Source organism: Macrobrachium rosenbergii, chromosome 41 (genome assembly GCF_040412425.1).
Source record: "Macrobrachium rosenbergii isolate ZJJX-2024 chromosome 41, ASM4041242v1, whole genome shotgun sequence".
Lineage (NCBI taxonomy): Eukaryota > Metazoa > Arthropoda > Malacostraca > Decapoda > Palaemonidae > Macrobrachium > Macrobrachium rosenbergii.
The window spans coordinates 7,849,397-7,861,648 of NC_089781.1; the positions used below are offsets into that span (position 1 = coordinate 7,849,397).

Sequence of the window (12,252 nt, forward strand, 5' to 3'; positions counted from 1 at the left end):
GGTTCACAGTGCAGAGTTCACCCCCTACATTTTCCTCAGAAACGACGACACTCCTAATTGTATGTTGTTCTGTACCCCTCTTCTAGTAACCATAAATTTTGTGTTGCTTACGTTGACTTTCAGTCCTCTGCTGTCCTTACCACTCGTTTAACTTTTAAACATTTCCAACACAGCTTCACCAGGTTCTGCTGTTCCCACCAGATTATCTGATGAAGTAGTTCAAGACCCTTCTCCCTTTTTCTGCAATCTTTTTTTTTTTTTTTTCATTACTGTGATATAATGTGTCATTTCTTCAATTTCAAGGTTCCTGTAGCCTTGTAGGTAATGCAGGTGTCATTTTGAAATTGCAAGGTTCATATGTAAAAATAATAAAAAAAAAAACACAACAAAAGGCTCAGCACTGATCCTTGATGGACGTCAACATTTTCCTAAAATATTTTCGATATTTGACTGTCTTCAGCATAGATCTATATTGTTTTGCTGGAGTAAATTCACTACCTTATATATTTTTATTATTTATATATATTATATATATATATATATATATATATATATATATATATATATATATATATATATATATATAATTATATATATATAATTTATATATATACATATATATACAGTATATATATTTATATAAAAGGCAAATTCCTGAAGGAAAAACTGAAACAGTGGAGTGGTTGGTAGGCCTTTTGACACAACTGTCCTTTGCCAGCAGACTGATAAAAAATCTATAAATAAGTTTACAAGAAAGCTCGTATAATTGACAGATGACATACAGGTGTTCCTAAGAATGGGGATTATTCCCATCCTCAGGGATATCTGTATGTCATCTGTCAATTATACGAGCTTTCTTGTAAACTTATTCATAGATTTTTCATCAGTCTGCTGGCAAAGGACCGTTGTGTCAAAAGGCCTACCAACCACTCCACTGTTTCAGTTTTTCCTTCGTGGAATTTTCCTTTTATATATATATATATATATATATATATATATATATATATATATATATATATATATATATATATATATATATAATATAATGTAGAAATATATAAGGTAGTGAATTTACTCTCAGCAAAACACTGTAGGTCTAGGCTGAAGACAGTGGCAGGTGTATAAAATATTTTAGGCAAATGTTGACGTCCGTCAAGGATCAGTGCTGAGCCTTTTGTTGTATATCGCAGTAATGAAAAATATAAAAAAAAAGGATTGCAGAAAAAGGAAAAGAGGTCGTGAGCTGCTTTCATCGGATAATCCAGTGGTAACGGCAGAACCTGTGAAGCCGTGATGGTAATGTTTAAGAGCCTAAAGTCTGTTTTCGGTTACATTTATATCACGTAAGCCACTGATCGGGGAACAAATAGTACCGAGTATGCATATATGTACGTATGTATGCTTATATATATAATACATATACATATACATATATATATATATACACACATACATGCACATACACAGTATATGCATACTCGGTGCTATTTGTTCTACGATCAGTGATCTGTGTGGTATACTGTATATGTAAGCGAAAACAGACTTTCCATCCTCTTTTGGTGAACGTCTCTAGATAGTTGATATGCCTACCGTAGCCAGAGCCATATGTTAGTACATGGCTCTGACCGTAGCCAGTCCCCTTGATACGCCTACCATGGCCGAAGCTGCATTCCACTGTTAGCACGTGCCATTCACGTGCCTTGGATTTCATGTGGTCTCTGTATCGTAGTAAAGTTGTATTTCTCAGATAGAATTTCTTTCATATGGAAGATTTCGGTGTTGCGATCTTTCACGGTAATTAGGAAGGAAATGTGGATTTATGGGAGATAATGAATATATTTTCTCGTGTGTCCTTGATACCACTGCTCTCTCTCTCTCTCTCTCTCTCTCTCTCTCTCTCTCTCTCTCTCTCTCTCTCTCTCTCTCTCTCTCTCGTGTAATCTAAAAAGTAACAAGCGACCAACGAGGATAAGAGCATTTCTATACTTCCCTGAAATAATGCATATGCATTACAGCATATTGGAATGACTTGCAGCGTATACAGTACAGGATAGTGGAATGATTTGCAGCATACAGTACGGGAAAGTTGAATGACTTGCAGCACATACGGCACAGCATATAGTGGAATGAATTGCAGCAAAGTTAGCCGGCCGTTGTGGCAAAAAAGTATCTGAGAAATTCGTTCCTAGATTTATATACGTGTGTGGGGTAATTGGAGAATGCTTTGATTTGCTATTAAGGTTGACTCTCAAAAGTTGTAATATGAATATTCCCCAATGTAAGGCAATTTGCGTGATTCTCTCTCTCTCTCTCTCTCTCTCTCTCTCTCTCTCTCTCTCTCTCTCTCTCTCTCTCTCTCTCTCTCTCCTATAGCTAGTATTTCGTTCACCACTCTGCAGAGTTCAAGGGGGTGAACTACCCTTCCCCGTAGGTGACTTTCGTCATGCCCGACATACCACCTCTTCCCAGTATTACTCTAAAAGTAACTAATCCCTGATTACACATTTCTGTGCCTGCTTTTCCTTACTGTAAAGCTTTGTGATTCTCTTCATGCCTGTGTTTTCCTTTAAATTATTGCCGTGGGTTCGTTCCATTTCCATCCGGGAGGGAGAAGCGCCCCCTCATTCATTTTCCCCCTCGGAGTCATAGCTGCAGTTGGTATGTGCATTCCAAAAAGTGAGACAACATCGGATATGTTTATATAACTACGAGCAAGCAAACATGCACATCCTTACATAGAATACGTCTGTGGTTGCTTGATGAAAGTTTATTCAAGATATCAGACAGCAACTGCGACCTTGACTGATTTGGTTAGTCATTATCGAGTATCGCATGACGCGGCCTTATGTTCATAAGTATTAAGTAACAAGAAGCTACATATTGCATAGTTATTTTTAACCATTTTTTTTAATCGGTGATAAGGAAAGCATAAACATCTCTGGTGGCTTGTGTCGTTTGAGATAACTATAGTTATTTATAAGTGAAAATTTCCTAAATAATTCGCCATCCGTTTGCAGTTGAACATGTTTGTCGACGGGAACATACAATATATGGCGGTAGATATTTTACAAAGATCTTAAAGATTTTGAAATGTTGACCTTCCTACTTGCAAAAATGTATATTTTCTCTTTGTGTGGTTTTGAACTTAGTGACTAGTGTCTCCAGATCTTGAGAACTGGATATGGAATTTAACATGTTTTAAGAAATGGATATGAGAAAAAAAGAAGGAAGATTATGCTTATAACAACATCTAGAGACTTTTTTTTTTTTTTGAAAGATGGCCAGACGACAAACAAAATTCTCCCTTTGCGAACCCTGCCATTGGAAGATTACTTAAAATTCATACAAAAAATAAAGCCTGGTAAAAAGGAAATTAATAGACTTGATATTTTTGCGGTTCAGATTAAATAAACGATGTTATAACTGGACGTTGGAATATTTTTCAGCGGGTTCAGGAAGTTGCAGCTATGAGTAAATTCTAAATAAAAAAAAAAGTATTTATTTGCTGGGATGATGGGAGTTTTCCATGTCATGTTGTAGATGTCCGACCTGCAAAGTTATATCTCTCCCAGAAGGAGGTGCCCCTCACAGAGTGCAAACATCATTTATTTATTTGTTATTATCATTATTATTATGATTCAAAATGTACGCATGTTAATCATGTTAAGGCAAGAGGTAATGCCTTACTAAGGAAACTTCCACTTGATACATTATCATAATGAAATATATATATCTTCTTCGTTTTAACGTGCTTTTATACCTATTTTTATATGGGGTAAGCACGGTGCCTTCTTTTTATATATATATATATATATATATATATATATATATATATATATATATATATATATATATATATATATATATATATACATATACTGTTTATGAGTGTGTGTGCGCGCGTGTGTGTGTGACGTAAAAGCGCCAAGGGGAAGGTCTGCATTTTGGAGTGTAGATGGTATCAAGCGAAGGATGATAAATTTTGTTACAAGTATTGCTCTCTAATTCGGCTTCTTTGTCTAACATTCTACTGGCAAGTTGAACCGAGGCCTTAATGAAAGACCATGAGCTCTTAAAATTAAAATACGGAATTTTATTGCTGCACCACACAGGAAAAAAAAATATTTTTTAAATATTCAGTGATACCTAAATCACAAAAGACATTTTTATTGATGCTTCACATACCGTTCCATAGCTTTTTTTTCTCCGTGCTTTGTTCATAAGTTTCAGTTCTGTTGAATTTTCTCAGGGCATGACCAGGGTCCACCTCTGCTAAAAATGCTGGCAGTTTCGGAACGAAATTGGACGGATATTTGTACATCTCTCTTCAAGAATTTCAGACATGCATCACTGAAAGACTTGAACAGTGGTAAAACACGTTAACGAGACCAGATGTCCTAAGAATATTATACTCCTCTCTCTCTCTCTCTCTCTCTCTCTCTCTCTCTCTCTCTCTCTCTCTCTCTCTCTCTCTCTCTCTCTCTCTCTCTCTCTCTCTCTCATCGGCCTTATTCGTACATGAATGCTTTTTTTTTTTTAGTCTGATTCGTTTTTGAGGGGTCATTGTTAGATTTGGAAAGTCTTTGTAAGTGGTTTACAGTTCCCTTCATATTTTAACTGAAGAGGTATTGTTAATTCTTAGATGACACGGCATTTTTAAAACATTTACATTAGATAGTGGATATTTTTCAAAAATTATTTTGAAATGTCTTCGGCAACAATAATAATAAGAAAAGAGAAGTTTATCTCTTTCACCAATAATAATGTTAATAATACTTTAAAAGTCTCAAGACTTTTTGGCTAATTTTCATTGACAATAACTTCAAGATTGAAGTGTTCAGTCTTGAGATTACAGAACTGAACCGTGACTGTATATCGTAACCCAAGTAAAATCATTACATTTTACATCATTCTCGTAAAGCTAACTTAAAATGAAGAGGCTTTGTAATTGATATAATCTGTGTTATTAGCATTTACTGTGTATTATCCTCCATAATTACTTGTATCTCAGCAGCTGTTCTTGTGTTTCTTAACCATGTTCAATCATTTAATCCTAAACATTCAGTGATGGTATTTCCGCATGTTCCAGTATCAACGATGGGCGAACGATGAGCCACGGACTGGAAAGCCGCGCAGTTGCAGCTGTCATCAGCGATATTACGACGCCTGCCATCGCCGCTGCCAGGCACAACACGCAACAGTTATTACAGTAAGTCGTATCCCTTAAACAAAACAAAACAATTTCAGATCTTCTAAGGCATCCCATCACTCGTTCGAAACTCTGCTGTCTTGGAGTTTCTGATTGTTTTCAGTCCAGAGAATCGAAACATTTCTACAGCCTAGTAGTCGATTATAGACTGTCGGCATTCGTCATTTTCCGCCGATTTTGCTACAATATTGAAGTGATAAACAGTTCAACTCTCTCTCTCTCTCTCTCTCTCTCTCTCTCTCTCTCTCTCTCTCTCTCTCTCTCTCTCTCTCTCTCTCTCTCTCTCTCTCTCACTCATAACTTTTGCATTTGCAAATGCTTGTGCTGTATTGCAATTCTTGTATTTTCTTAAGATGGCTTTGTCATGTTATTCACTTTTAAAATAAAGGTCAGAATGGTTCGCACACTTTTTAGATACACTTATCTCGCTAAATTAAGTTGAGAGGTCATTGCGGCTACAAAAGTATATTATATATTTATAATGTGTATTTGAAATCCTAGAACACATGGTGTATATGTAAAGACATTCCATATGGTGTCACATTTTTCCCTGTGGTACATCACACACACACACACACACAAAATATATGTATATACTCATGTATATATTTAAGTGGCAGTTGTGTTGTGTTTTCACATTCAGAGGAACGGTCTTATTTGTCTTAAAAGGTAATCATTTCCTTTAGGGAATTTAATTCGGAATGCTTGTCTTGGTTTTCTTAGTTTTATTTATCCCCATAGATTATAAGTTCCATCCGTAATTCTTAATGGGTGTTGTTCTGTAGTGACACAAATCACCTTCGCACTTCTCACTCTGGTGTTGTTCTGTAGCGACACAAATCCCCTTCACACTTCACACTCACTGTCTATCTTTCTCCCTTGGTATCTATTTTCTGCCACTGTCTGCTTCTGTCTTACCCTTAAAAAGGATCTGTCTGTGTGCAAACTGTGACTTCATGGCTCGAGATTATTGCCATACTCTGATGCACAGTATGTTTTAGCACCAATATTTGGTCAGTGCAACTCCTGCCTTCTCCAAAACCAGCTTGTCCATTTCTTAACATTTTTTCACATTTTTCACTTCCATATGTCCTTTTCATTAAATTTCATATGTTGATGGACTCTTTGACTATTATTTGATTAGTCACTTATACAATACTGGGTCAGCAACAGATCTTTGCCACAAAGGCTACTCATAATATGTTTCCAGAGGCAATCTAGGGTTCTTTCATTAGGGGACCCTCGACCTGCAGTATTGGGTTGCTATAGATGCTGACTTTGCATTGTCGCTCTATGACCAAAACACCATTGAGATCAGCACCTTCGCCACTGTTATAGGCACTGTAGACTTGATAATGGTTTTCTGTCTGTGTTTACATATACAGTGTATATATATATATATATTATATATATATATATATATATATATATATATATATATATATATATATATATATTTATATATATAGTATATATATTATTTATAAGGCGTTCCAACGTTCCAAGGTTATGACGCTTTTAAAATATATTCATCAGAAATTATTTCCTGGTTTATGACGCATGTTCCAGGGTTATGATGCGTCATACGCCGATCCGACATAAGAAATATGGCTCCAAAATAGCAGAATAATCAAAATTTGGTGTTTTTGGATGAAAAACTCAATAAAAATGCAGTTTACATCGTTTTCAATACACCCAGAGCATTAAAAGTAAGGTTTTCTTGGGATTCTTGACAATTTTCGACAATTTTTCGGTTACAACGATTTTCGGCTTACGACACAGTGGAGGAACGGAACCCTCACCGTAAAGCGGGGACTGTCTATATATATATATATATATATATATATATATATATATATATATATATATATATATATATATATATATATATATATATATATATATATATATATATATATATATATATATATATGTATATGTATATGTATATGTGTATGTATGTATGTATGTGTGTTTATGTAATTATAATCACTGTGACACATGATTTATATATTAAACACCACAGAGAAGAAAAGAAAAATGGATGTAAATTTTGACTGGTGTATGCATAAATTTATTGCTGAGCCATCTTCAGAGGACTGATACAACTTTGTATCTGTACTCTGAAGATGGCATAGCAATAAAGTTACCACTGGTCAGGATATACAATAAGTTGTCTTTTCTTCTCAGTGGTGTTTGATATATAAATCACATGTCAAAGTTATAATGACACACACACATGTGTGTGTCATTCTCCAGTTCCACGTGACGCAGTGGGCCTAAGAAATTCTGCCACTTGTGTCTTTTTGTAGCTTTGTCCTCCACAAATCTCCACTCATCTAAAGCCTGCTTTCTTGTGGTTCTCAACCAGATAGATCTGGGTCTTCCAACTTACCTGGTCTCCACAGAAGCCTAGTTGACACTGTCACATACTATTCTTCCAGAGGTTGTGTGAAGTGCATGTCCAAGCCATTGCCATTTTCCATTTTTCAGTATCTTATCTACACAAGGATTCCTTAACTGTACCCTCCATCTGACCCTTAACTACTACTTGCAGCATTATTTTCAAATTTACAAAATCTTATATACCATGATTCATGTCCACACAGCAATACAGATTGTACTAAGCGTTTGCCTTATTTCACTTTTGTATGCATTTTCAGTCTATTTGATTTCAAATCTTATTCACCCCTCCCATTATTTGATTTTTCATGTTTAAGTCTTTCGCTAAATTCCAACTCAAGAAAATCTATTCTAGATATTGTTCCTAAAAACTCAAAAGATTCAACCTCATTAATCCTTTCTCTATTTAATGTTATTTTCTCCCTTTGTTTGTAGATGCATCATTCATTCTGTTAAGCAAGCTTTTTAAATCATGTAAACTATGCATCACCTACATATTCTAAGTTGATTAACTTTTTATTTTTACTCCAATCTAAACCTTCTCCTCCCTCTCTGAGCACTTTTTTCTTAAAATATCTGTGAAGATGGCAAACAAAAAAGATAAAATAACATTCCCTTGTAGAACCCACAATTTCCAGTCAATTCACTAGATAAGACCCATCAACATTAATTGTTCATCTTTTTTTATGGATAATTTCAGTTACATATTTAAAAAGAATGCTGTATTGTTGCAAGAAGTTACATACTGTAGTGATCTTTGGACACAATAAAATGCCTTCTTGTACTCAACAAAGCCATAAGAAAGGATTTTTTAAATTCCAAGCTCTGATGCACAGTATGTTTTAGCACCAATATTTGATCAGTGCAACTCCTGCCTTCTCCAAAGCCAGCTTGTCCATTTCTTAAGGTTTTTAACATTTTCCATGCTGAATATTGTCGTTACAACGGACATTAATGTAATGCGTGTACGTTTTCCAAATTTAATGAGGTTACCTTTCTTTGGTACCTTTGCTAAGACTTTGTATTCCCAAGCAGCAGGCTTTTTCTCATTCCATAGTATGTAAAACAACCAAATTAGTATATGAAGTTTCATTTTTGTCTCTTCTAAAATCATCTCTGCAGTGGCTCTGTCATAACCTTGTGTTCTTTTTCTCGTAAATTTCTTTATTATTGATTCCACTTCAAAAGCTGCATTTATTCAAAAGTACATTCAGGTCCTCTTTAGCTTTAGGTATATCTATATTCCCTTCATATCTCTTATTCATGACTTAACAAAAATGTTTTCCCCATTGTTGCTTTTCTTTTTCTTATGAGGTTATTAGCAACCCATTTCCCCTCTTGACCGGTGTTTCTTACACTTCTTTTCACCTATGAACATTTCATTAGTCATTCTTTGGGATACTCTAACATCAGTGCCACTCTGAATAAATGGCTTTGTCAGTATCACCAGCCTGTTTGCTCAGGCATTCTCTCTTATCTTTGCTTGATCATTGTTCCACTAATTTTGCTAGTTTTATTAGGGGGCAAGATTTTCTTGTTAAACTTCTCCAGCAACTCTGCCTCCAAGCCTGGAGGATGAATATGAGCATTATCCAACACAAGAAGCAATTGTTTCTCACCCAACAAAAAATTGCCCGGTTACCCAAGCTTTACTATTAGCCCTCCACAGTACATTGAACTTACTCTTGAAAATATTAATTTGCATTCCCATAGAACAAAAGAATGAGTCTGTCCTTTTTTGGCTTGTGTCTTAGCAATGACTTCTCATGAGTACAGTAATGTAGGTCCTGTTTGGCATTTTTTTTTTCCAAAGTGTTTACAGTTGAATACTTGTCAGGGAACAAAACCCCCTGGTCTCTGACTGGCTTTGAATACTTGATATACTTTGAACACTTAATGGTGATTTCCAAGATGGCATCTTTACTTTGTAATAGTATATTGAAGAAATTGTAGATTTTGGCATAAACATACAAAACTCCTTAGCCAGATCAATGATACAGAGACCACTTTCAGCTCTTACAATGAGTTACTTTTTAAGCTATCATTTTTCTGTCTCTTTTTTGTCATTTCTAACCTTCTTAGGCCCCTTAGTGACTTTTTTGCAGTAGAATCACCAAAAAAAAAAAAACACAGTGAAATGCAAGACAGGAATAGTTGTAGGCTGATTGACAACTACAGGTAAACTGACCCCTTGCCTTTTGTTTCTGCTGGGAACTGCACGCTAGGAACTCATAATTCCATATATGTTCTAGTTAGTCAGATTAGTTTGGCCAAAAAGCAAACAAATGGATGAAAACAGAGCAATTTTCTACTCAGACAAAAGATCCAAAATCAAATTGTCTGTGTTGAGAGTCATAAGGGTACTGAAGTTCCACAATATTATATATACACAATATTATATATATATATATATATATATATATATATATATATATATATATATATATATATATATATATATATATATATATATATATATATATATATATATATATATATATATATATATATATAATAAGTTAAAGTTGCTTGGTTTCACTTTCCACAACTTCAAGGGTACTCAGATGAATGTCAGCCAGGTTTTCCCAATTTCCCACTTTCCCTCCCCCCACAGATCCCACACTGTGGAAGTGACTGACATGTTAACAGGGCCAGTGATTTTTCATCACATAGGAGGCAAAAACTCTCGTCATCGAAGTAGAATGCCAAGACACTAAGCACTATATCCTATGTCTATTACTATATGTAAAAGTCTTTATGAAAAGAAATGTTAGAAAATGGTAGTGATGAATTAACTACTTTTCAGGTGTATTGCAGATTTTATTGCATAATGTTAATAAATAAATAACTTTCCTTTTGAATTATGAAATGAGAGAGACAGTATACAGTACAGTAATGCTATTTATGAAAGTACACATGTAACTTTAACTGGAAGAGTATACCTGAGTAAGAATTCCTTGACTTACTTATTAAACAGTAAGGCATTGAGAAAGTATATTTCTGTATTGTATATTTCTGTATTTTTACACATTTTTGTGTAAGACCTTAAATAAGGAGAGTAAAAGGGAATGTAAATGTTAAAACCGACGAAATTTTATTGGAACTTGACTGTGTGTACTTTATTAGATAATGTAATCAACCTTACAGATCGACAGAGAATAAAGAAACGCGAGATGTTTTAAGGGAAATTACTCCCAGTGCACCACACAAAGTTTCTCAAACAAAAGACGATTTGCTCAAAACAGTTACAGCTACTTCTGAACAAAATGTACAGGAAGTCGAAAAGGTGAGAATTTACTGCTGTGTTCTTAATATACTTTTATTTGCTTAGCTGTGCTTGTTTTCTATTTTTTCTTGTTTACAGCACAAAAATGCTAAAAGTCATAGTACAAGTTCATTAGTCTAGAATCAGTATATTGCTTTTGTACCTGTACTGTAATGACTGTGTTTTAGTACCTTTATTGTAATTACTGTAATGTTCATGTTCTATTATATAGACCAATGGTATGTACAGCCTACTGCCTTTATCCAGCTGGTTCTCAGTAGAAAATTAATTGAAAAGGAAAGAAAAACTAAAAGTAGGAGGGAAAATACAAGACTGTGGTAAAAAAAAAAAGTAGAGTTGCATTAACTAGAGGAAAATATAATTTGCATATGAATTTTTAAGAATAGCGTCACTAATCAAATCGTTCCAAAGATTTTAAAATTGAACACCATACAAGTATTTGAAAATGCTTGTTTAAGTTATGTGCATGCCAGAAGTTGGGAGGGATCTTTATTTTTAAGCATATTAGAGCCTTTACCAAAGTACAGTTGCATCCATAGAAAAGTGAATAAACCCACTGTAACCCTGTTTGAAAGATGAAGAGCAATGGCATTGTGAATATGAGAAGTATTAGTTTTGAGTAATATTGTGGGACTGGACATGGTTATGATGGTTAATAGAAAGAGCTGTATAGTGTAATACAAGTCAATTATATGTTCTCAGCAAGATCCTTATTGGCTTCCTCAAGAGAACAAGGACGATGAAGATGAAAATGAAAGTCAACACTGATTTCATACTGTACAGCAGTAGTAAAAGTAGTTAATAATACTAACTGAATGGGCTTGGGTTATATACTTGGTGATAATAGGCTGATTATTAAGTCACATCACATGAATCTCTCAAAGGCTGGAATAGTGTACAGTATTCTTATAATATCAGAAGTTAACATGACTTCTTTATATCTTTTCATTCAAGTAATATCTTTGTTCCCCATAGAAATTGTTTCTTTTTACTTTTAACCAGTACAATTGCTGTCATTTAATATTTTTTTTTCTATTTACCATTGAACTTTTTCAGTCTTTTCCATGTCATTCAGTAATACAGGATATATAGTTTGCTGTTCATTAATCGTTGGTAATTGTAGTTATGAATAAAATTATATGTCTCACTAAAGTATATTTGTTTTATTGTAGGTGGCTGCAGGTACTCAGAAAGTATTCATCACACTTATTGCCGGAGCAATGGCAGGAGCCCTTGCAAAATCAACAATTGCTCCACTTGACAGAACAAAAATAAATTTCCAGGTATGTTTAACATTGTATGGCTGTTGCTGGTTTTCAGTGTTCCTGTTGCCTATTATAATATAGAATAAGGA

At 34.4% G+C, this 12,252-nt stretch overlaps 1 protein-coding gene across 5 annotated transcripts in view; it reads left to right on the forward strand.

The window, feature by feature from the left end:
- Nucleotides 1–12,252, forward strand: part of DPCoAC (dephosphocoenzyme A carrier) — an 86,627-nt gene that overhangs the window by 59,601 nt on the left and 14,774 nt on the right. For all 5 annotated transcript variants that reach the window (XM_067083837.1, XM_067083838.1, XM_067083836.1 and 2 more), the window contains exons 2-4: nucleotides 5,090–5,209; nucleotides 10,760–10,898; nucleotides 12,071–12,181. In XM_067083837.1, the coding sequence (XP_066939938.1) occupies nucleotides 5,090–5,209; nucleotides 10,760–10,898; nucleotides 12,071–12,181 (370 nt within the window). The remainder of the gene's footprint in view (nucleotides 1–5,089; nucleotides 5,210–10,759; nucleotides 10,899–12,070; nucleotides 12,182–12,252) is intronic.